The sequence below is a fragment of the Balaenoptera physalus genome, assembly GCF_965194825.1.
Source record: "Balaenoptera physalus genome assembly, chromosome: 6".
Lineage (NCBI taxonomy): Eukaryota > Metazoa > Chordata > Mammalia > Artiodactyla > Balaenopteridae > Balaenoptera > Balaenoptera physalus.
Genome location: NC_138885.1, coordinates 4,129,367 through 4,156,373, shown reverse-complemented (window position 1 = coordinate 4,156,373; position 27,007 = coordinate 4,129,367). Strand labels below are relative to the sequence as shown.

Here is a 27,007-nt window from a genome sequence, read left to right as displayed (position 1 = left end):
CCCAAATTCAACTACTAGAAAAATCTCAGAAAGGACAGAATGAAATGGAAGGGAGGAATTTATCAAAGAAATGATAGAAGTGGATTCTCCAGAGTAGAAGCAGCACATGAGTAAATACATACCTAATGCCATCTTTATGAAATTTTAGAACCCCAGGGAGCCTTAGAAACTTTCCCAGTGTCATACAACTAGAAAATCCCACAGCTGGAAATCAAATTCCTGCAGTCCAGCTCCAGAGTTTCTCCTCCTTAGCTCTCTTTACGTTGAAAACAAGTAACTAGAAATACTAGGTTCAACAAAAATGGTATTAAATTGCCACCAAATTTGAAGTAAATTAAAATGACGTGATTTTAAGCAGATGATGAAACATAAGAAAGAAGACTTGATTGGACCTTGATCTTGGTGCACATCTTGGCCCTGCAGTGTGGCATTCACATAGTCAGGGTAGTATAAATGTTGCTGATACGTTTTCCCAGCTGGAGTGAACCTATGACCAACCCGGTAGTCTCTGTTGCTTGTAGAACACATTGTGGTTGTTAATTTCCTTGACAAATCTGAGCTGTTTTATTTTACTTGTTGCCAAATCCACGTATTAGTTGGATAAAAACAAACTAAAAATAATTTAAATGTCTACTTGTAGGACACAGAAAACAAACAAAAATGAAGACTGCTTTAGGTCCAAATATGCATGGCATCCTTGACAAAGTTGTCTAGAGATTGTGGGTAATCCAGGCAGCACATGGCTACATTAAAACCTGTTGCTTCCTTTTGGTCAAGTTCATAACCTGAGTGGCAGGTAGTTCTATTAATACTTTCCAAAGGGAATGCTGTGCATAAAATTAATTTTTATGTTTTCTGTCAAATGAAAAATTACCACTGGTCTGACAGCATGATTTATTTAACTCAGATTGGATTGGTTGACATAGGACATTAGATTAAAGGTTCTTTATAAACATTTAAAATGGCCATCAAGAGCATGGCAGAGAATAGTTTTGGAAAATGTTCTTGTTCTGCCTCTAGATCCATACATTAGTTTTCATGTAGGATTACCCAGACATGCCAAGACAGGCAGCAGCTCTTTGTGTGCACAGCCCAACTTCTAATTCACACCTCTGTAAATGGAAACTGGCCAAGTGGCCTGAGCCAGAGTAGTGACACCTAGGACTTCTTTCTCCCCACCACATGGAACCCACTCCATGTGGGGTACTATCAAAAGCCTGCTAGCATCTTATTAAACTACTGAAACAACCATTGACATCTGAATGGTACTCTCACATTCATAATCTTAAGTGAACCTCAGGACTATCCTGTGAGATGCCCAGGGAAAGTTGTCATTTAACACAGATGTAGCTGACTCCCCTATATCTCCTCCCCCCTGATGATGGGGCAGGGACAGTCAGATGGATTCCTGCCCCTTGCCAGTGACCAACATGAGTGGGCCAGCCAAAGCTATTTGGTGTCAAGGAGACATTGTGAGGTGTCTTCTTGGGCGAGAGGCAACTTCTGGTAATGATTTCCCTGATTTTGAGAAAAAACTTTAGGAAAGAGAGTAGTCCTGCTGCTTTTTCTGGATACCATCCACTGTTGTGTGGTGATGAGATTCCTGGAGCTGTTTCCAGCCCGAGTGTGGGGCCAGCTCTAAGTGTTGTTGATGGGTGGCAGACCATGTAGATGGAGACACCAAGAAGCCCTGCAACACCTCTAGACTTGCTCCACCACTGACTGCCTGTCACAGGAGATACTCTTCCTGTTGCTGACACCATCTTGTTTTGTATCTTCCTTTCCTTATAACCAAAACCATCCTAATCAATATAATAGAAATGTTCAGTGGTTTGTTCATGGTTACAAAGCTTAGCAGATTTGAGATTTTGATCAAGGTCTTCTGAATCCAAATCTAGCATTCTTTCCACTATGACAGCTGACACAATCTTTTCCCAATGTTTGTGTAGGACCTGATGGCTGGCTAGCCTTCTTCTCTGTGGCTTCCCTGTACCCCACCTGCTTAGGTAGCTTATCCACTCTGCTTGTCTCATTTGGCTGACCAATAAGCCACGAGGGCAACCTGTTTGGGAGCCTCTTGGCATAGCTTTTGTCCTCCTGATAAAAATGTATTGGTACCAGTTCTCCTCCATGCTTTCTGCCTTGGATGCAGCCATGAAACATCTGTGATGAGAGGGATAGGCCAAGAGAATTGTGAAGACCTGCCTCTAATATTACAAGACATCAAGCTGATGTTTGCCAGCCCTCTGCCCCTCAGTTTCTTGTTATATGAGAAAAAATTATTTCCCTGAGTGTGTAAGCCTCTGTTAATCAGGTTTCTGTTACCTGTAGCTGAAAGCATTTTTAAAGAAACAGAGCTCAGTGAGACTTAGTAAGTTAATGTTCTGCTTCCCATGTTACAAGGCCTTCAGGAAACCAAAAGACTTCATGCAAAGGGATGACTGAAAGGTGGATCTGGGGGAAGGAGGTCAGGCTATGCAGAGAGAGTTTAAGGGGAATAGCAGTCCCCACAGTGCCATCCATTCTACTTTCCTGAAAAAGTGGATAGAAATCAAATGCGCAAAGGCTGAGCAAGGGCCTTACGTGAGAGAAGTCAGCTTAGCCTTTGCTCATGTCTCTGCCTCATTCACTCTCCAGGGAGAGAGTTTGAGCCACAAGGCTCCTGACTTTACCTTTTTGTCCCCACACAGCCCTCTCACCCTGCCCAAGTCATCACACAGCCAGGGGTCCCAGCTGCTATCCCTTCCCTCACTCTGATCCTTGAAAATTTCCCCATTCCTTTCTCTGAATCCAGAAGTGCTCAGGAACAAATTAACCTGCTGAGCCAGTTCCCCCTGGCAATGTGAAACATGAAATTGAAAGGGCCTTTCATTTTCTGGCAAGTGGTCCATTGCCAATGAGGAATTCATGAGATACTATTGCTCTCGGCAATACCTGCCTGCCATTTTAACTGGGAAAAAAGGAGTATTATTTCTTCTTTTTTTCTGGTAGTCATTATCATTTTTATTATTTTACTTTTAATTTTACTTTTTATTGAAGTATAGTTGATTTACAATACTGTGTTAGTTTCATGTGTACAGCAAAGTGATTTAGTTATATTTTTTCAGACGTTTTTCCATTATAGGTTATTACAGGATATTGAATATTTTTCCCTGTGTTATAAACCCTTGTTGTTTATCTACTTTATGTATAGTGGTTTGTGTCTGTTAATCCCATACTCTTAATTTATACTTCCTCCCCTTTCCCCTTTAACCATGTTTGTTTCTATGTGCGTTTTTTTGTGAGTCTATTTTTTATATATACATTCATTTTATATTATTTTCTAGATTCCACATATAAGTGATATCAAATAATATTTGTCTTTCTCTGTCTGACTTACTTAGTATGATATTCTCTAGGTCCATCCATGTTGCTGCAAATGGCAATATTTCATTCTTTTTTAGAAGTGAGTAATATTCCATTATATGTATATATATCACATCCATGTCTTGGCTATTGTAAATAGTGCTTCTATGAACATTGGGGTGCATGTATCTTTCTGAATTACAGTTTTCATCTTTTCTGGATATATTCTATATATAGATTCTAGGGGTGTGATTGCTGTATCATATGGTAGCTTTACTTTCAGTTTTTAAATGAACATCGATACAGTTTTCCATACTGGTTGCACCAATTTACATTCCCACCAACAGTGTAGGAGGGTTACTTTTCTCCACACCCTTCCCAGCATTTATTATTTGTAGACTTTTTGATGATAGGCATTCTGACTAGTGTGAGGTGATATTTCACTGTGGTTTTGATTTGTATTTCTCTAAAAATTAGCAATATTGGTCATCTTTTCATGTGTTCGTTGGTCATCAGTATTGGAGACCATGTCATTTAGGAGAAATGTCTATTTAGGTTTTCAGCCCATTTTTGATTGGGTTTTTTTTTTTGATATTGAGTTTCTTTTCTTTTTTTTGCTTGTAAACGTACATTCCACATTTTATTTTATTTTATTTTTTAACATCCTTATTGGAGTATAAATGCTTTACAATATTCTGCTGTATAATAAAGTGAATCAACTATAGGTATGCATATATCCCCATATCCCCTTCCTCTTGCCTCTCCCTACCACCCTCCCTATCCCACCCCTCTAGGTGGTTACAAAGCACCGAGCTGATCTCCCTGTACTATGCAGCTGCTTCCCACAAGCTATCTATTTTACATTTGGTAGTGTATATATGTCAATACCACTCTCTCACTTTGTCCCAGTTTACCCTTCCCCCTCCCTGAGTCCTCCAGATTATCCTCTATGTCTGTGTCATTACTCCTGTCCTGCACCTAGGTTCTTCAGAGCCATTTTTTTTTTAGATTCCATATATATGTTTTAGCATACGGTATTTGATTTTCTCTTTCTGACTTACTTCACTCTGCATGACAGATTCTAGGTCCAGCCACCTCACTACAAATAACTCAATTTCATTTCTTTTTATGGCTGAGTAATATTCCATTGTATATATGTGCCACATATTCTTTATCCATTCATCTGTTGATGGACACTTAGGTTGCTTGCATGTCCTGGCTATTGTAAATAGTGCTGCAGTGAACATTGTGGTACATCACTCTTTTTGAATTATGGTTTTCTCAGGGTATATGCCCAGTAGTGGGATTGCTGGGTCATATGGTAGTTCTATTTTTAGTTTTTTAAGGAACCTCCATACTGTTCTCCACAGTGGCTGTATCAATTTACATTCCCACCAACAGTGCAAGAGGGTTCCCTTTACTCCACAACCTCTCCAGCTTTTATTGTTTGTAGATTTTTTGATGACGGCCATTCTAACTGGTGTGATGTGACACCTCATTGTAGTTTTGATTTGCATTTCTCTAATGATTAGTGATGTCAAGCATCCTTTCATGTGTTTGTTGGCAATCTGTATATCTTCGTTGGAGAAATGTCTATTTAGGTCTTCTGCCCATTTTTGGATTGGGTTGTTTGTCTTTTTGATATTGAGCTGCATGAGCTGCTCGTATATTTTGGAGATTAATCCTTGGTCAGTTGCTTGGTTTGCAAATATTTTCTCCCATTCTGAGGGTTGTCTCTTCATCTTATTTATGATTTCCCTGGCAGGGCAAAAGATTTTAGGTTTTATTAGGTCCCATTTGTTTATTTTTGTTTTTATTTCCATTTCTCTACGAGGTGGGTCAAAAAGGATCTTGCTGCAATTTATGTCATAGAGTGTGGTGCCTATGTTTTCCTCTAAGAGTTTTATAGTGTCTGGCCTTACATTTAGGTCATTAATCCATTTTGAGTTTATTTCTGTTTATGGTGTTAGGGAGTGTTCTAATTTCATTCTTTTACATGTAGCTGTCCACTTTTCCCGGCACCATTTATTGAAGAGGCTGTCTTTTCTCCATTGTATATTCTTGCATTCTTTATCATGGATAAGGTGACCATATATGCGTGGGTTTATCTCTGAGCTTTCTCTCCTGCTCCATCAATCTATATTTCTGTTTTTGTGCCAGTACCATACTGTCTTGATTACTGTAGCTTTGTAGTATAGTCTGAAGTCCAGGAACCAGATTCCTCCAGCTCCATTTTTCGTTCTCAAGATTGCTTTGGCTATTCGGGGTCTTTGATGTTTCCATACAAATTGTGAAATTTTTTGTTCTAGTTCTGTGAAAAATGCCATTGGTAGTTTGATAGGGATGGCATTGAATCTGTAGATTGCTTTGGGTAGTATAGTCATTTTCACAATGTTGAGTCTTCCAATCCAAGAACATGGGATATCTCTCCATCTGTTTGTATCATCTTTAATTTCTTTCATCAGTGTCATAGTTTTCTGCATACAGGTCTTCTGTCTCCTTACGTAGGTTTATTCCTAGGTATTTTATTCTTTTTGTTGTGATGGTAAATGGGAGTGTTTCCTTAATTTCTCTTTCAGATTTTTCATCATTAGAGAATAGGAATGCAAGAGATTTCTGTGCATTAATTTTGTATCCTGCTACATTACCAAATTCATTGATTAGCTCTAGTAGTTTTCTGGTAGCATCTTTAGGATTCTCTATGTATAGTATCATGTCATCTGCAAACAGTGACAGTTTTACTTCTGCTTTTCTGATTTGGATTCCTTTTATTTCTTTTTATTCTCTGATTGCTGTGGCTAAAAATTCCAAAACTATGTTGAATAATAGTGGTGAGAGGGGGCAGCATTTTATTTTTCCTGCTCTAGGTGGAAATGGTTTCAGTTTTTCACCATTGAGAACAATGTTGGCTGTGGGTTTGTCATATACAGCCTTCCTTATGTTGAGGTAAGTTCCCTCTATGCCTATGTTCTGGAGGGTTTTTTTTTTTTTATCATAAATGGGTGTTGAATTATGTCAAAAGCTTTTTCTGCATCTATTGTGGGGATCATATGATTTTTCTCCTTCAATTTGCTAATATGGTGTATCACATTGTTTGATTTGCTTATATTGAGGAATCATTGCATTCTTGGGATAAACCCTACTTGATCATGGTGTATGATCCATTTAATGTGCTGTTGGATTCTGTTTGCTAGTATTTTGTTGAGGATATTTGCATCTATGTTAATCAGTGATATTGGCCTGTAGTTTTCTTTTTTTGTGACATCATTGTCTGGTTTTGGTATTAGGGTGATGGTGGCTTCGTAGAATGAGTTTGGGAGTGTTCCTCCCTCTGCTATATTTTGGAAGAGTTTGACAAGGATGGGTGTTAGCTCTTCTCAAAATGTTTGTTAGAATTCGCCTGTGAAGCCATCTGGTCCTGGGCTTTTGTTTTTTGGAAGATTTTTAATCATAGTCTCAATTTCAGTGCTTGTGATTGGTCTGTTTATATTTTCTATTTCTTCCTGGTTCAGTCTCGGAAGGTTGTGCTTTTCTAAAAATTTGTCCATTTCTTCCAGGTTGTCCATTTTTTTGGCATATAGGTGCTTGTAGTAATCTCTCATGATGCTTTGTATTTCTGCAGTGTCAGTTGTTACTTCTCCTTTTTCGTTTCTAATTCTATTGATTTGAGTCCTCTCCCTCTTTTTCTTGAAGAGTCTTGCTAATGTTTTATCAATTTTGTTTATCTTCTCGAAGAACCAACTTTTAGTTTTATTGATCTTTGCTATTGTTTCTTTCATTTCTTTTTCATTTATTTCTGATCTAATCTTTATGATTTCTTTCCTTCTGCTAACTTTGGGGGTTTTTGTTCTTCTTTCTCTAATTGCTTTAGGTGTAAGGTTAGGTTGTTTATTTGAGATGTTTCTTGTTTCTTGAGGTAGGATTGTATTGCTATTACCTTGCCTGTTAGAACTGCTTCTGCTGCATCCCATAGGTGTTGGGTCATCTTGTTTTCATTGTCATTTGTTTCTAGGTATTTTTTGATTTCCTCTTTGATTTCTTTAGTGATCTCTTGGTTATTTAGTGGTGTATTGTTTACCATCCATTTGTTTGTATTTTTTACAGATTTTTTCCTGTAATTAATATCTAGTCTCACAGTGTTGTGGTTAGAAAAGATACTTGATATGATTTCAATTTTCTTAAATTTACCAAGGCTTAATTTGTGACCCAAGATATGATCTATCCTGGAAAATATTCCATGAGCACTTGAGAAGAAAGTGTATTCTGTTGTTTTTGGATGGAATGTCCTATAAATATCAATTAAGTCCATCTTGTTTAATATAGCATTTAAAGTTTGTGTTTCCTTATTTATTTTCATTTTGTGTGATCTGTCCATTGGTGAAAGTGGGGTGTTAAAGTCCCCTACTATGATTATGTTACTGTCGATTTCTCCTTTTTTGGCTGTTAGCATTTGCCTTATGTATTGAGGTGCTCCTATGTTGCGTGCATAAATATTTACAATTTTTATATCTTTTTCTTGCATTGATCTTTCGATCATTATGTAGTGTCCTTCTAAGTCTCTTGTAATAGTCTTTATTTTAAAGTCTATTTTGTCTTATATGAGAATTGCTACTCCAGCTTTCTTTTGATTTCCATTTGCATGGAATATCTCTTTCCATCCCCTCATTTTCAGTCTGTATGTGTCCCTAGGTCTGAAGTAGGTCTCTTGTAGATAGCATATATATGGGTCTTGTCTTTGTATCCACTCAGCCAGTCTACATCTTTTGGTTGGAGCATTTAATCCATTTACCTTTAAGGTAGTTATCAATATGTATGTTCCTATTACCATTTTCTTAATTGTTGTGGGTTTGTTATTGTAGGTCTTTTCCTTCTTTTGTGTTTCCTGCCTAGAGAAGTTCCTTTAGCATTTGTTGTAAAGCTGGTTTGGTGCTGCTGAATTCTCTTAGCTTTTGCTTGTCTGTAAAGGTTTTAGTTTCTCCGTCGAATCGGAATGAGATCCTTGCTGGATAGAGTAATATTGGTTGTAGGTTTTTCCCTTTCATCACTTTAAATATGTCCTGCCACTCCCTTCTGGCTTGCAGAGTTTCTGCTGAAAGATCTGCTTTTAACCTTATGGGGTTTCCCTTGTATGTCAATTGTTGCTTTTCCCTTGCTGCTTCTAATATTTTTTCTTTTATTTAATTTTTGATAGTTTGATTAGTATATGTCTAGTCATGTTTCTCCTTGGATTTATCCTGTATGGGACTCTGTGCACTTCCTGGACTTGATTGACTATTTCCTTACCCATATTAGGGAATTTTTCAGCTATAATCTCTTCAAATATTTTCTCAGTCCCTTTTTCTTTCTCTTCTTCTTCTGGGACCCTTATAGCTTGAATGTTGTACGTTTAATGTTGTCCCAGAGGTCTCTGAGACTGTCCTCAATTCTTCTCATTCTTTTTTCTTTATTCTGCTCTGCAGTAGTTATTTCCACTATTTTATCTTCCAGGTCACTTATCCGTTCTTCTGCCTCAGTTATTCTGCTATTGATTCCTTCTAGAGAATTTTAAATTTCATTTATTGTGTTTTTCATCATTGTTTGTTTGCGCTTTAGTTCTTCTAGGTCCTTGTTAAAAGTTTCTTGTATATTCTCCATTCTATTTCCAAGATTGGGATCATCTTTACTATCATTACTCTGAATTCATTTTCATGTAGACTGCCTATTTCCTCTTCATTTGTTTGGTCTGGTAAGGTTTTTGCCTTGCTCCTTCATCTGCTGTGTATTTCTCTTTCTTCTCATTTTGCTTAACTTATTGTGTTTGGGGTCTCCTTTTCACAGGCTTCATGTTTGTAGTTCCTGTTGTTTTTGGTGTCTGCTCTCAGTGGGTAAGGTTGGTTCAGTGTGTTTTGTAGGCTTCCTGATGGTGCAGGCTAGTGCCTGTGTTCTGGTGGATGAGGCTGGGTATTGTCTTTCTGGTTGGCAGGACCACATCCAGTGGTGTGTTTTGGGGTGTCTGTAAATTTATTATGATTTTAGGCAGCCTCTCTGCTAATGTGTGGGCTTGTGTTCCTGTCTTGCTAGTTGTTTGGCATAGGGTATCCAGCACTGTAGCTTGCTGGTCATTGAGTGGAGCTTGGTCCTAGCGTTGAGATGGAGATCTCTGGGAGAGCTTTCACCGTTTGCTATTACGTGGGGCTGGGAGGTCTCTGGTGGGCCAATGTCCTGAACTCAGCTCTCCCTCTTCTGAGGCTCAGGTTTGACACCCGGACGGAGCACCAAGACTCTGTCAGCCACTCAGCTCAGAAGGAAAGGGAGAAAAAGAAAGAAAGAAAGAAAGAAAGATAGAAAGAAAGAAAGAAAGAAAGAAAGAAAGAAAGAAAGAAAGAGAGAGAGAGAGAAAGGAAGGAAGGAAGGAAGGAAGGAAGGAAGAAAAAGAAAGAAAGAAGGAAGGAAGGAAAGAAAGAAAGAAAGAAAGAAAGAAGAAAAAAAGAAAGAAAGAAAGAAAGAGAGAGAGAAAGGAAGGAAGGAAGGAAGAAAAAGAAAGAAAGAAGGAAAAGAAAGAAAGAAAGGAAGGAAGGAAGAAAAAAGAAAGGAAGGAAGGGAGGAAAAGAATGTTATTAAAATAAAAAAATTATCAAAAAGTAAAAAATTATCAAAAGTAATTTAGAGAAAGAAAGAAGAAAGAAACCAAACCAAAAAACAAATCCACCAATTATAACAAGCACTAAAAACTATACTAAAAACCAAACCAAAAAAGGACAGTCAGAACCCTAGGACAAATGGCAAAAACAAAACTATATAGACAAAATCACACAAAGAAGCATACACATACACACTCACAATAAGAGAAAAAGGAAAAAAGATATATATATGTATATAAAGGAAGAGAGCAACCAAATCAATAAACAAATCTACCAATGATAATAAGTTCTAAATACTAAACTAAGATAAACATAAAACCAGAAACAAATTAGATGCGGAAAGTAAACCCCAAGTCTACAGTTGCTCCCAAAGTCCACCACCTCAGTTTTGGGATGATTCATTGTCTACTCAGGTATTCCACAGATGCAGGGTACATCAAGTTGACTGTGGAGATTTAATCTGCTGCTCCTGAGGCTACTGGGAGAAATGTCCTTTTCTCTTCTTTTATTCACAGAGCTCCTGGGGTTCAGCTTTGGATTTGGCCCCGCCTCGCCCTGTACGTCGCCTGAGGGTGTCTTTTGGGAAGTCTGAGGTCTTCTGCCAGCATTCAGTAGGTGTTCTGTAGGAGTTGTTCCACATGTGGATGCAGTTTTGATGTATTTGTGGGGAGGAAGGTGATCTCCACATCCTACTTCTCTGCCATCTTGAAGGAGCCTCCTCCAGATTGGCTTTTTTTCACTCCACATAATTCTCTGGAAATTCATCAAGGTTGTCACTTGTATCAATAGCTCATTTATTTTTTATTGCTGAGTAGCTTTCCCTGGTATGGATGTATTGTATCACAGTTTGTTTAACAATTTATTGTTGAAGGACATCAGATTTGTTTCTACTTTTTGGCTATTACACATAAAGCTTCCATAAACATTTGTGTACAGGTTTGGGGGTGAACATAAGTTTTTATTTTTCTAGAATAAATTCCTAGTAGTGTAATTGCTGAGTTTTATGGCAGTTGCAGGCTTAGTTTTTTAATACATTGCCAAACTGTTTTCCAGAGTGATGGCCATTTTACATTTCAAACAACAATGTCTGAGTGATCCATTTTTCCCACATTCTAGTCAGCATTTGGTGTTTTCACTATTTTTTATTTTAGCCATTCTTATAGGTGTGTGATGATATGTTATCATGGTTTTAAGATTTTTTTTTTTTGATGTGGACCATTTTTAAAGTCCTTATTGAATATTTTGCAATATTGCTTCTCTTTTATGTTTTGGTTTTTTGGCTGCCAGGCATGTGGGATCTTAGGTTCCGACCAGGAATCAAACCTGCACCCCCCTGCCATTGGAAGGTGAAGTCTTAACCACTGGACTGCCAAGGAATTCCCTTATCATGGTTTAAATTTGCATTTTCCTCATGGTTAATAATGTTGAACATCTTTTCATGTGCATATTTACAATTTATATGTCCTCCATTCCATATGTACATTTATAAATACTATAGATATAGATATAAACAAAATATCTTACTAAGATTTTGGTAGGAATTGCATTAAACCTAAATATTAATTTGGGGACAGTTTACATCTTTACTATGTGGAGCCTTCCAATCCATGAACACTGTATGTCTTCCCAATTATTTGGATCTTCATTGATTTCTTGTATAAGCATATTGTAATTTCAGCTTCAGTATTTAATATTTTGAGTGATTCTAAATAGTATTGTATATTTAATTGTGGTATCCATGTGTTCATTGCTAAAATTGATTTTTGTATGTCTATCTTGTATCCAGTGACCTTGCTGAGCTCACATATTAGTTATATGGTTTTCTGATTTTTAAAAAAATAGATTCCTTGGTATCCACCAAGACAATCATGTCATCTATAGTAGGAACCAAATTATTTCTTCCTTTCTAATCTGTATACCTTTTATTTCCTTTTCTTGCCTTACTGCACTAGGTAGATTTTCCAGCACTATGCTGAATAAGAGAGGTGAGAGCAGACATCCTTGCCTTGTTCCCAATCTTAGGGGACAAACATTCAGTCTTTCAACAGTAAGTATGAGGTTCTATGCAGGGTTTTTGTAGGTGTTCTTTACCAAGGTAGTGGTATGCTGAACAATTTATGTAAAGAACTACTGAGACAGAAGTATAATATTTGCACATATACACACACACACACACACACACACACACACACACACACACACACACTGAAGAGCGCATCCCCATTTGTGCCAGGCTGTCAGTGCAGGGCATGGAGCCAATCTAATCTGTTGCTGAGCTGGATCTGGCTTTGTTTCACCTTAAGTTGAATTCAATTTCACACCAGCTGCAAATGTTTTGAGGGTGGGATGAGGAGTTCTCTGAAATAGAGATATGAGCAAAGGAAGATTCTGGGTTTCTGGCTATATAGCTGAGTCATCAATTTTCTAACAGGTTTATAACTTGCTGATTGCTGAAGATTCTCTGTAAAGTTCTTTCCTGGCTGTCCACCCTTCAAAAGGTGGCTCTCTGCCCTGTCCCCACTTCAGTGTAGTTTGCAAAGGCCCAGCATGTCTCTGAAGCTTTTCTCTCATTGGTTCTGCAGCATAACCCACTTCACTGCACACTCTACAAAGGCACTAAGAGATTTCACTTAGCTTTTCTGTTCCTCAGGAACCATCTAGAAAATGTCCCATCCCCACCTAACTAAAAATTGGCTTTGATTTCTTTTGAAGCTGTTACTAGCTTTGTAATGTACCATGTATTTGCTTTCTCTCCTTCACTGCTTTACCTCACTACCTCCCTCAGTCTTCCTGCCCTAGGAGTACATGTCCCGATAAATCTTCAGCATGCAAACTTGCCTCAACCTCTGCCTTCTAGGACACCCAGGCTAAGGCAGATTTTTCTTAAGACTTATTTGAATTGTTCTTAGCTCTTAGTAAAAAGAGCAATCAAAAGGTACTGAGAGCAGACCAGGAAAGACTTTTTGTTTCAAACTATTTAGTGAGTCACACCCAATTTATAGAACAAATGACATTTCTCAAACCAACTGAAAATTTCTATTTAAAATGGTCTTCAAAATATCAAACCCTGTGGGACTGGGGAATTATGGTTTAATGGGTACAAAGTTTCAGTTTGGGATGATGAAAAAGTTCTGGAGATGGATAGTGGTGATGATTGCACAATATGAATGCACTTAATGTCACTGAACTGTACACTTAAAATTGGTTAAAATTATAAAATTTATGTTATGTATATTTTACCAGAATTTTTTAAGTTGTCAAACTCTGAGTTAATGAGAGAAGGTCCCCCAATAGAATAAATGTAGAGCTAACACCCAGCACAAGTAGGCATCCACTGTACCAGGAAAAAGTACCACTCAATGACCAGAGCTACTAGGTTAAAAAGATCCCATGGCTTACTATTTTATTGTTCACTATAGCTACAAAAGGGGCTCAGTCAACAAATGTTTAATCATATTTTAAGTTATTAGCCATACAAATGGTCCACGTTAACTTCTCTCCTTGATAATCCCCTCCATATTCATTATACATGTTCTGGGGGAATCTGAACTAGCCCAGGAGGCTTCTCATCCTTTGAGACCCAGCTCAAAACTTCCCCTCTGGAGAGCCATTCCTGACTTTCCCTCAGTCTCCCTGGTACCCCCTGAGCACTCTATGCACTTGGCCATGAGAGGATACGTTTATGTTATAATCTTAGCTTAGGTGACTGTCTCCCCACTCTGAAGGAAAATGCCAGGGTATAGAAGATGTTCAATAAGGTTTAACGAACAAAATTTCACACAGAGGACACATTTCCAGGTGTCTTTGGATTCTGTTTCTACCACTGATATTAAATGCAGCTGTGAATGCAGTTATTGCTTTTCCTGGGGCTGATCTCAGATGGGGGCCATTTTAACAACCCTGCACTCAGAACGTGAGGCCTCAGTTGCTGGATTAGGTGAATTAGCTCTCCAGAAATCACAGCCACTTCACTGAATGACATTAATCCCCATTTACAAACAAGAAGATAAACTAAAAAGAAATTTGTTGATCTAATAGTTGAGACAAATCAAATAACAGAGAAAGCTAGACTATCTAAGAATATCTGGATGTAAAAATAAAAACTTAAAAGGTATCTAGTGTGTTTATCTAAGAGTCTCACAATCCTCTTGTGTTCCCAAAGGAGATTAGGCCTCCTTCCAAATACAATCACATCCAAAGCCTTTGTGTTTACTCACCAGAGGTTAGTCTCTCCCAACATTTTTCTAATTGGCTTTTCAATGACTCCACAGGACAACACACTCCTCCAGCCAAAAAGACTTTTTTAAAATCTTTCTTCTTACTCTTAGGTTAGAGTCTCTACTTCTTAGCTTACTCATTCATCACTTCACCTCCCCCCCAACACACACTGCTTTAAAAGGGAATAAGAAGCTGCCACCGAGGATGGTTTCTGATTCAATATCTGTTTCTAAACCTAAGCCACATCTGCATGCATTGTGGGAGCAGGTTAACTTTGAGATGTCATAATGATCATCCTCAGGCCACAGACTTAGCATGTCAGGGGCAGTTCTGCAGAGAGTGAGAAGTGACAGGCCATGCAGAGGAACTGAGTATGCCTAGAACTGCTCCAGTCAAAGGTGAAGATGGGTTTCCACTCAGGAAATCATCTGGACTATTCCTACTTTACTTTCAATTTGGCATGCATTAATCATCACTTCAGGCTCACCACAGTGTCAGGGGTCCCTCCCTCAAATGCATTAACACCCCCTTACCTCCCAGGCAGGCGCCGAGGGCAAGGGCATACATGAGCGGTGGCACAGGCAGGCTGACCTCAGGGTCTCTGCTCAGGTTCAGGAGCACAGGAATCTGTGGAGGAAAAGGACACTGATATCAGGTCCATGGAAGCCCAGAGGAGTTGCCCATTCTATGACCAACTTGCAAAATCCAAAGCACTTTTTTAGCAGTCAAACTGTATGGAGCACAGGATGTTCAAAAGGAAACCAAAGCAAACTTCAGAATCCACAAAACCTTGAATTTGAGCCCATCAGTAAGTCTTTGTTTCCAGCCACATGACCAACTGGTCCCCCTTCTCCTCAGCTCCTTCTCCAGCTGCTGCTGTGGATTCCTAAATGGGGTGAAGTCGCATAGAATCTAACACAGTGCTTGGGACCACAACCATCTGACCAGCATTTATTAGCCCTGCAGTGGATCAAGTTCTACACTAACTCCATGCATACATCATCTTATTTAATCCTGAAACTTCCTCCAGTTGTGTATGTTATTCCCTCAATTGATAGATAAGGACATCGAGACATGGAGAGACACAGATCTTGTAAGTGGCCAAGCCAGAATCAGTTCTCTGATTCTAAACTGCATGCAGGTAAACCGGTGCTAAACCATTTCTCACTACTGCCTCTGTGCAGTCATCCCACACCTGCTGATGTTTGTGATGTAACAGGCATCAGATTCAATGACTAGGAAGTAGTATTCTCTAGTAAATCATGACAGCATCCAGTGCATCTTTCTAATAGGGATAAATTTCACATTATAGTAATCAGTGAAACACGTAGCAGTTGTGACGTTTCTGTGAGAAATTTGTGTTCCCAAAACATGCCCCCTTGTGGCTCATGTTGCTAATGAAGGACAGAAGAAGATGTAGTCACTGGACCTGCTTCCAGCACGCTCAGGAGATGTTAGTCCATGTTATCACTGTTAGGTTCCTCGGAGCAGCCCATTAGAGGTTAAGGAGGGACCCCTGGACCTGCTGCCTTGGAACAGTTGCCTTGTGTGAACCTCTGTAAAGAGCAGGAAGAGGAGGGCTCCAACAGTAACCCATCTGGAAAGGACTACCCAAAATCGCAGACAGAAAGCTAAAAACAATGTGGAGATATGTAAATGACATGTGATTTCATTTGCTATAGAGAATTAGGGGACAACAGAGCCACACTCTACTGGACACCAGGTTTCCGGATGTCATAAAAGCAACACCTCATTGCTTATTTGGGAAGATTGGATCACTCCCCATCCTTTTATCTCTGCAATAGGACTTCACTTGCATGCCTTCTGCAGTGGTCTCCAGTGAAACAGACAGATCTACACCAAGAGCAGGGCCCCTGCAGCTTCCAGTGCATCTACAGGTGGCCTCAGTCCTTGCTGCTTCACCAGAACCCCACCAGTATATGCGTGTTTGTAACTGGCCCTTGCCACCACACAAGCACCTGCTGCTGGCCCCTGCAGCCAAGTGTGCGTACACCACCAGCTTTGATCACCACTTTCATCAACCCTGGTCCCTAGCTGCAGGAACTGGAGGCATCACTGAGGACCACAACAGTCCTTGCAGTCTCTGTGGACCATCCACACCACTCACCAAGGACCACACACTATCAACAATGTGGACTCCAGCATGCTGAGCCAACAAATCACCATGCACCCTGGAACTAGAGCTGCCACATGCCCTCACAATTGGTGCCCTGTGCTCAGGTCATGGTACTCTCAAGCATGCCCCCAACTGCAGGTGAAGATATTTTCCATAAAGTCTGGAAGAGATGACTGCTTCTCCACATGTGCAGACACTTGTGCCAGGCTACAGGGAACAACAAGAATCAGGGAAACATGACTCCACCAAAGAAAGAGTGTAAACTTCCAATGACTGACCCCAAAGAAATGGAGATTCAGGAATTGTCAGACACAGAATTCAAAATAATTGTTCTAAAGATGCTCAGAGAGCTACAAGAGAACTCAAATAAACAATTTAGAAAAAATAGGAAAACAAAACAAGAACAAAATGAGAAGTTCAACAAAGAGACAGAAAACATTAAGAAGAACCAAATAGAAATTTTGGAGCTGAAGAATACAATGACTGAACTGAAAAATTCAATAGAGAGCTTCAACAGCAGACTGGATTAAGCAGAAGAATCAGTGAGATCAAAGACAAGTCATTTGAAATTATCCAATCAGAGGAGCAAAAAGAAAAGAGAATGAAGAGAAATGAAGAAAGCCTACAGAAAAAAAACCTATGTATCATTGTAGTCCCAGAAGGGGAAGAGAGGAAAGGGGGCAGAAATCTTATTTAAAGAAATAATGGCTAAGAACTCCCAAATCTGGGGGAAGATTTGAATAATCCAAGTTCATGAAGTTAATAAATCACCCCAAAATTTCAATCTAAAATATTCTTCTTTAAGACATATTATAATAAAAGTGTCTAAAATCAAAGACAAAGAGAGAATTTTAAAAGCAGCAAGAGAAAATAAATTTCTCTCATAAAAGGAATCCCCCACAAGGCTACCAGTGGATTTCTCAGTAGAAACCTTACAATTCACAAGAGAATGTGATGATATATTCAAAGTGCTGAAAGAAAAAACCTGCCAACCAAAAACACTTTACCTAGCAAAGCTGTCCTTCAGAAATGAAGGAAAGATAAAGACTTTCCCAAACAAACAGAAGCTGAAGGAGTTCATTACCACTAGACCAGCCTTGCAAGAAATGCTGAAGAAAATTCTTCAAGCTGAAATGAAAACATGTTAATTAATAACATGAAAAAAGGAAAGTATAAAATTCATTGGTAAGTATACAGTCAAATTCAGAATACTCTAACACTGTAATGGTGATGTGTGAATCACTTAACCCTAGTATAAATGTTAAAACATGAAAGTATTAAAATAACTATAGTTACAGGAACTTGTTAATGAAAACACAAGATTAAAAGATGTACATTGTGACACAAAAAACATTAAATGTAGTGTGAAGTAAAACAATAGATTTTTTTGTATGCAATTAAAGTTGAGTCATTAGTTAAAATAGACTGTTATAAGATATTTTATTAAGGCTTCAGGGTAACCACACTACAAAAACCTATAACATATACACACAAGATAAAGAGAAGAGAATGAAAACATACCACTACAGAAGCTTATCAATTTACAAAGGAAGACAACAAGAAAGATACAAAAGAACTACAAAATAGCCAGAAAACAACAATAAACAAGACAGCAATAGTAAGTCCTTACCTATCAACAATCACTTTAGGGTAAATGGGTTAAATTTTCCAATCAAAGGGCACAGAGTGGCTGAATGGATTTTTAAAAAAAGAAAAGAAAAACAAACAAACAAAAAAAAACAAGCCCCAACTATATGCTGTCACAGGACACACATAGGCTCAAAGTGGAGTGATGGAAAAAGATATTCCATGCAAATGAAAACCAAAAGAGAGCAGAAGTAGATTTTTACATCAGAAAAAATAGACTTTAAGTCAAAAACTGTTAAGAGACCAAAAAAGTCACTATATAATAATAAAGGAGTCAATTCATTGATAGCTTTTACAATTGTGAATATATGTACATCCTACATCAGAGCACCTAACTATATTAAGCAACTATTAACAGATCAGTGGATTTCAATGTCTTATGTAAAGAAAGATCCTCCAGACAGAAAATCAATGAAGAAATATTGGGTTTAAACTACACTTTAAAATAAATAGTCCTAACAGTCATATACAGAACATTCCATCCAATAGCCGCAAAATGCACATTCTTGTCAAGCACACACTGAGCATTCTCCAGGATAGATCATACATTAAGTCACAAAACGAGTCTTGAGAAATTTAAGAAGAAAGAAATCATATCAATGATCTTTTACAATTACAATGGTGTGAAACTAGACATCAATAACAAGAAGAAAGCTGGACAACTCACAAATATATGGAAATGAAACCACATGCTCCTGAAGAATCAGTGGGTCAAAGAAGAAATAAAAAGGGAAATCAAAAAATATCTAGACAGACCTTCAAGATGATGGAGGAGTAAGACGTGGAGATCATCTTCCTCCCCACAAATACATCAGAAATACACCTACATGTGGAACAACTCCTACAGAACACCTACTGAATGCTGGCAGAAGACCTCAGACAACCCAAAAGGCAAGAAACTCCCCATGTACCTGGGTAGGGCAAAAGAAAAAAGAAAAAACAGAGACAAAAGAATAGGGACAGGACCTGCACCTCTGGGAGGGAGCTGTGAAGGAGGAAAAGTTTCCACACACTAGAAAGCCCCTTCACTGGTCGAGACGGGGGTGGCAGGGGGAAAGCTTTGGAGCCACGCAGGAGAGCACAGCAGGAGAGCACAGGTGCAGAGGGCAAAGTGAAGAGATCCCCACAAAGAGGATTGGTGCCGAACAGCAATCACCAGCCTGAGACATTTGTCTGCTCACCCATTGGGGTGAATGGGAGCTGGGAGCTGAGGCTCGGGATTCAGAGGCCACATCCCAGGGAGAGGACTGGGGTTGGCTGTGTGAACACAGCCTGAATGGGGCTACTGCACCACAGCTAGCCAGGAGGGAGTCCGGGAAAAAGTCTGGAACTGCCTAAGAAGCAAAGGGCCATTTTTTCGGGGTGTGCAAGGAGAGGGGATTCAGAGCACTGCCTAAATGAGCTCCAGAGACGGGTGAGAGCTGGGGGTATCAGCATGGACACCAGAGATGGGCATGAAACGCTAAGGCTGCTGCTGCAGCCACCAAGAATCCTGTGTGCAAGCACAGGTCACTATTCACACTTCCCCTCCCAGGAACCTGTGCAGCGCGCCACTGCCAGTGTCCCGTGATCCACAGACAACTATCCTGGGAGAACACACGGCACACCTCAGGCGGTTGCAATGTCACACCAGCCTCTGCCACCACAGGCTCACACTGCATTCCGTACCCCTACCTCCCCCCGGCCTGAGTGAGCCCAAGCCCCATAATCAGCTACTACTTTAACCCCATCATGTCTGGGCAGGGAACAGATGCCCTCAGGTGACGTACACACAGAGGCGGGGCAAAATCCAAAGCTGAACCCCAGCAGCTCTGCAAACAAAGAAGAGAAAGGGAAATTTCTCCCAGCAGCCTCAGGAGCAGCAGATTAAATCTCCACAATCATCTTGATGTACCCTGTATCTCTGGAATACATGAATAGATGATGAATCATCCCAAAATTGAGGTGGTGGACTTTGGGAGCAACTGTAGACTTGGAGTTTGCTTTCTGCATCTAATTTGTTTTTGGTTTTATGATTATCTGAGTTTAGCAATTAGAGTTTATTATCATTGGTAGATTTGTTTATTGATTTGTTTGTTATCTTCCCTTTTTTATATATAGATATACTTTTTTTTCCTTTTTCTCTTTTTGTGAGTGTGTATGTGTATGCTTCTTTCTGTGATTTTCTCTGTATAGCTTTGCTTTTACCATTTGTCCTAGAGTTCTGTCAGTACAGTTATTATTATTTTTTTAGTATAGTTTTTAGTGTTTGTTATCATTGGTGGATTGGTTTTTTTCATTTGGTTGCTCTCTTTTCTTCCTTTCCTTTTTAAATTACATTTAAATTTTTATTTTTAATAATTTTTTATTTTTAATAACTTTATTTTGTTTTATTTTCTTTCTTTCTTTCCCTTTCTTTCTTTCTCTCTCTCTCTCTTCCTTTCTCTCTCTCTCTCTCTTTCTTTCTTTCTTTTTTTCTCCTTTTACTTCTGAACTCGGTGGCTGACAGGGTTTTCATGCTCTGGCCGGGTGTCAGACCTGAGCCTCAGAGGAGGGAGAGCCGAGTTCAGGACATTGGTCCACCAGAGACCTCCTGGCTCCATGTAATATCAAATGGCGAAAGCTCTCCCATAGATCTCCATATCAGCACTAAGACCCAGCTACACTCAACGACCAGCAAGCTACAGTGCTGGACACCCTATGGCAAAAAACTACCAAGACAGGAACACAACACCACTCATTAGCAGAGAGGCTAACTAAAATCATAATAAGGTCACAGAACTCCAAAACACACCACCAGACTCAGTACTGCCCACCAGAAAGACAAGATCGAGCCTCATCCACCAGAGCACAGGCACCAGTCCCCTCCACCAGGAAGCCTACACTACCCAGTGAACCAACCTTACCCACTGGGGGCAGACACCAAAAACAACGGGAACTACAAACCTGCAGCCTGTGAAAAGGAGACCCAAAACACAGTAAGTTAAGCAAAATGAGAAGACAGAGAAACACACAGCAGATGAAGGAGCAATCTATAAACCCACCAGCCCAAACAAATGAAGAAGAAATAGGCAGTCTACCTGAAAAAGAATTCAGAGTAGTGAATGATAGCAAATGATAGTGAAGTAGGAAATGATAGTAAAGATGTTCCAAAATCGTGGAAATAGAATGGAGAAAATGCAAGAAGTATTTAACAAGGACCTAGAAGAACTAAAGAGCAAACAAACAATGATGGACAACACAATAAATGAAATTTAAAATTCTCTAGAAGGAATCAATAGCAGAATAACTGAGGCAGAAGAACGGATAAGTGACCTGGAAGATAAAATAATGGAAATAACTACTGCAGAGCAGAATAAAGAACAAAAGAATGAAAAGAATTGAGGACAGTCTTAGAGACTTCTGGGACAACATCAAATGCACAAACATTCGAATTATAGGGGTCCCAGAAGAAGAGAAAAAGAAAGGGATTGAGAAAATATTCAAAGAGATTATAGTTGAAAACTTCCCTAATATGGGTAAGAAAATAGTTAATCAAGTCCAGGAAGTGCAGAGAATCCCATACAGGACAAATCCAAGGAGAAACATGCCAAGACACATATTAATCAAACTATCAAAAATTAAATACAAAGAAAAAATACTAAAAGCAGCAAGGGAACAGCAACAATTAACATACAAGGGAAACCCCATAAGGTTAAAAGCTGATCTTTCAGCAGAAACTCTTCAAGCCACAAGGGAGTGGCAGCACATATTTAAAATGATGAAAGGGAAAAATCTACAACCAAGATTACTCTACCCAGAAGGATCTCATTCAGATTCGATGGAGAAATTAAAATCTTTACAGACAAGCAAAAGCTAAGAGAATTCAGCACCACCAAACCAGCTTTACAATAAATGCTAAAGGAACTTCTCTAGGCAGGAAACACAAAAGAAGGAAAAGACCTACAATAACAAACCCAAAACAATTAAGAAAATGGTAATAGGAACATACATATCGATAGTTACCTTAAATGTAAATAGATTAAATGCTCCAACCAAAAGACATAGGCTGGCTGAATGGTTACAAAAACAACACCTGTATATATGCTGTCTACCAGAGACCCACTTCAGACCTAGGGACACATACAGACTGAAAGTGAGGGGATGGAAAAAGATATTCCATGCAAATGGAAATCAAAAGAAAGCTGGAGTAGCAATTCTCATATCAGAAAAAATAGACTTTAAAATAAAGACTATTACAAGAGACAAAGAAGGATACTACATAATGATCAAGGGATCAATCCAAAAAGAAGATATAACAATGGTAAATATTTATGCAACCAAAATAGGAGCGCCTCAATACATATGGCAAATACTAACAACCATAGAAGGGGAAACTGACAATAACACAATCAGAGTAGGGATCTTTAACACCCCAATTTCATCAATAGACAGATCATCCAAAATGCAAATAGAGAAGGAAACACAAGCTTTAAATGATACAATAATCAAGATGGACTTAAGTGATATTTATAGGACATTCCATCCACAAACAGCAGTTTACACTTTCTTCTCAAGTGCTCATGGAACAATGTCCAGGATAGATCATACCTTGGATCACAAATAAAGCCTTGGTAAATTTAAGAAAATTGAAATCATATCAAGTATCTTTTCTGACCACAACGCTATGAGACTAGTTATCAAGTACAGGAAAAAAATCTGTAAAAAATACAAAAAAATGGAAGCTAAACAATACACTACAAAATAAGCAAGAGATCATTGAAGAAATCAGAGAGGAAATCAAAAAGAAAGAAACCTAGAAACAAATGACAATGAAAACACGATGACCCAAAACCTATGTGATGCAGCAAAAGCAGTTCTACGAGGGAAGTTTATAGCAATACAATCCTACCTCAAGAAACAAGAAACATCTCAGATAAACAACCTAACGTTACACCTAAAGCAATTAGAGAAAGAAGAACAAAAAAACCCCAAAGTTAGCAGAAGGAAAGCAATCATAAAGATCAGATTACAAATAAATGAAAAAGAAATGAAGGAAACAATAGCACAGATCAATAAAACTAAAAGCTGCTTCTTGAGAAGATAAACAAAATTGATAAACCATTAGCCAGACTCATCAAGAAAAAAAGGGAGAAGACTTAAACCAATAGAATTAGATATGAAAAAAGAGAAGTAACAACTGACACTGCAGAAATACAAAGAATCATGAGAGATTACTAGAAGCAACTATACACCAAAAAAATGGACAATGTGGAAGAAATGGAAAAATTCTTAGAAAAGCACAACCTTACGAGACTGAACCAGGAAGAAATAGAAAATATAAACAGACCAATCACAAGCACTGTAATTGAGACTGTGATTAAAAACCTTCCAACAAACAAAAGCCCAGGACCAGACGGCTTCACAGGTGAATTCTAACAAACATTTAGAGAAGAGCTAACACCTATCCTTCTCAAACTCTTCCAAAATATAGCAGAGGGAGGAACACTCCCAAACTCATTTTACGAGGCCACCATCACCCTGATACCAAAACCAGACAATGATGTCACAAAAAAAGAAAACTACAGGCCAATATCACTGATGAACATAGATGCAAAAATCCTCAACAAAATACTAGCGAACAGAATCCAACAGCACAATAAAAGGATCATACACCATGATCAAGTGGGGTTTATCTGCAGAATGCAAGGATTCTTCAATGTATGCAAATCAATCAATGCGATACACCATATTAACAAACTGAAGGATAAAAACCATGTGATCATCTCAATAGATATGCAGAGAAAGATTTTGACAAAATTCAACACGGATTTATGATAAAAGCCCTGCAGAAAGTAGGCATAGAGGGAACTTACCTCAACATAATAAAGACTACCTATGACAAACCCACAGCCTACATCGTTCTCAATGGTGAAAAACTGAAAACTTTTCCTCTAAGATCAGGAAAATGATAAGGTTGTCCACTCTCACCACTATTATTCAACATAGTTTTGGAAGTTTTAGCCACAGCAATCAGAGAAGAAAAGGCAATAAAAGGAATCCAGACGGAAAAGAAGAAGTAAAAGTGCCACTGCTTGCAAATGACATGATATTATACATAGAAAATCCTGAAGATGCTACCAGAAAACTACTAGAGCTAATCAATGAATTTCATAGAGTAGCAGGATACAAAATTAATGCACAGAAATCTCTTGCATTCCTATACACCAGTGATGAAAAATCTGAAAGAGAAATTAAGGAAACACTCCCATTTACCATTGCAACAAAAAGAATAAAATACCTAGGAATAAACCTACCTAAGGAGACAAAAGACCTGTATGCAGAAAACTATAAGACACTGATGAAAGAAATTAAAGGCGATACAGACAGATGGAGAGATATACCATGTTCTTGGATTGGAAGAATCAACATTGTGAAAATGACTATACTACCCAACACAATCTACAGATTCAATGCCATCCCTATCAAACTACCAATGGCATTTTTCACAGAACTAGAACAAAAAATTTCACAATTTGTATGGAAACATCAAAGACCCCGAATAACCAAAGCAATCTTGAGAAAGAAAAACAGAGCCTGAAGAATCAGGCTCCCTGACTTCAGACAATACTACAAAGCTACAGTAATCAAGACAGTATGGTACTGGCACAGAAGCAGAAATATAGATCATTGGAACAGGATAGAAAGCCCAGAGATAAACCCACGCACATATGGTCACCTTATCTTTGATATAGGATGCAATAATATACAATTGAGAAGTGAGCCACTTCAATAAATGGTGCTGGGAAAAGTGGACAGCTACATGTAAAAGAATGAAATTAGAACACTCCCTAACTCCATACACAAAAATAAACTCAAAATGGATTAAAGACCTAAATGTAAGGCCAGAAACTATAAAACTCTTAGAGGAAAACATAGGCAGAACACTCTATGACATAAATCACAGCAAGATCCTTTTTGACCCACCTTCTAGAGAAATGGAAATAAAAACAAAAATAAACAAATGGGACCTAATGAAACTTAAAAGCTTTTGCACAGCAAAGGAAATCATAAACAACATGAAAAGACAACCCTGAGAATGGGAGAAAATATTTGCAAATGAAGCAACTGACCAAGGATTAATCCCCAAATTTTACAAGCAGCTCATGCAGCTCAATATCAAAAAGACAAACAACCCAATCCAAAATGGGCAGAAAACCTAAATAGACATTTCTTCAAAGAAGATATACAGATTGCCAACAAACACATGAATGAATGCTCAATATCACTAATCATTAGAGAAATGCAAATCAAAACTGCAATAAGGTATTACCTCACACCCGTCAGAATGACCATCATAAAAAATCTATAAACAATAAATGCTGGCGAGGGTGTGGAGGAAAGGCAACCCTCTTGCACTGTTGGTGGGACTGTAAATTGATATAGCCACTATGGAGAAGAGTATGGAGGTTCTTTAAAAAACTAAAAATAGAACTACCGTATGACCCAGCAATCCCACTACTGGGCATATACTCTGAGATAACCACAATTCAGAAAGAGTTATGTATCACAATATTCATTGCAGCTCTATTTACAATAGCCAGGACATGGAGGCAACCTAAGTGTCCATCGACAGATGAATGGATAAGGAAGATGTGGCCCATATATACAATGGAATATTACTCAGCCATAAAAAGAAACGAAATTGAGTTATTTGTAGTGAGGTGGATGGACCTAGAGTCTGTCATACAGGCTGAAGTAAGTCAGAAAGAGAAAAACAAATACTGTAAGCTAACTCATATATATGGAATCTAAAAAAAAAAAAATGATTCTGAAGAGCCTAGGAGTAGGACAGGAATAAAGATGCAGACATAGAGAATGGACTTGACACGGGGAGGGGGAAGGGTAACCTGGGACAATGTTTGAGAGTGGCATGGACATATATACACTACCAAATGTAAAAAGATAGCTAGTGGGAAGAAGCCGCATAGCACAGGGAGATCAGCTCAATGCTTTGTGACCACTTAGAGGGGTGGAATAGGGAGGATGGGAGGGATATGCAAGAGGGAGGAGATAATGTGATATATGTATATGTATAGCTGATTCACTTTGTTATAAACAGAAACTAACACACCATTGTAAAGCAATTATACTCTAATAAAGATGTTTAAAAAGAAATCTAGACAAACAAAAATGGAAACACAGCATACCAAAATCTATGGGATACAGCAAAAATAATTCTGAAAGGGAAGTTTATAGCAATAAATGCCTACATTAAGAAAAAAGACAGATCTCAAATAAACAACCTAACTATTTACACCTCAAGGAACTGGACAAGCAAACTAATCCCAGAGTTAGCATAGTAAGAAAATAACAATGATTAGAGCATAAATAAATGAAATAGACTAGAAAACCATTAAAAAGGTCAATAAGAACTAAGATCTGGTTTTTTGAAAAGAAACAAAATTGACAAACCTTTAACTAGAATAATAAAAGAAAGAGAGAGTTCAAATAAATACAAATGAAAAAGGAGGTATTATAACACCTAGAAACACATAGGATCACAGGAGACTACTATGAACAATTATACAGCATAGTGGACAACCTGGAGAAAATGGACCTCAAAACATACATCCTACCAACACTGAATCAGGAAGAAATAGAAAATCTGAATAGACACATAACTAGTAATGCGATTGAATCTGTAATCAAAAATCTCCCAAAAAAGAAAAGCCCAAGACCAGGTGGTTTCACTGGAGAATTCTACCAAACATTTAAAGAAGAATTAATGCGAATGCTTCTCAAACTCTTCCAAATTTTTGAAAAGGAAGGACCTCTTCCAAACTGGTGAATTTTACCAAACATTTAAAGAAAAGTTAACACCAATACTTATCAAACTATTCCAAAACCTGAAGAAGAAATATTTCCTTACTCATTCTATGAGGTCAGTATTACTCTGATATCCAAGCCAGATAAAGACACTGCAAGAAAATAAAACTACAGACCAATATTCCTTATGAAATTTGGCACCAAATTACTGAACTTCAGGACTTCATTGCCTCTTCAAACATGAGACAAATGG

The 27,007-nt window shown here is 38.3% G+C and overlaps 1 protein-coding gene and 1 long non-coding RNA gene across 10 annotated transcripts in view; one reads left to right on the top strand and one right to left on the bottom strand.

The window, feature by feature from the left end:
* The window catches only part of OCA2 (OCA2 melanosomal transmembrane protein), a 269,698-nt gene that overhangs the window by 9,129 nt on the left and 233,562 nt on the right, over positions 1–27,007 (bottom strand). For all 9 annotated transcript variants that reach the window (XM_082465697.1, XM_082465689.1, XM_082465690.1 and 6 more), the window contains one exon: positions 14,717–14,810. In XM_082465697.1, the coding sequence (XP_082321823.1) occupies positions 14,717–14,810 (94 nt within the window). The remainder of the gene's footprint in view (positions 1–14,716; positions 14,811–27,007) is intronic.
* Positions 1–27,007, top strand: part of LOC309662709 — a 435,223-nt gene that overhangs the window by 399,847 nt on the left and 8,369 nt on the right. The gene's annotated exons all lie outside the window — the stretch shown is intronic.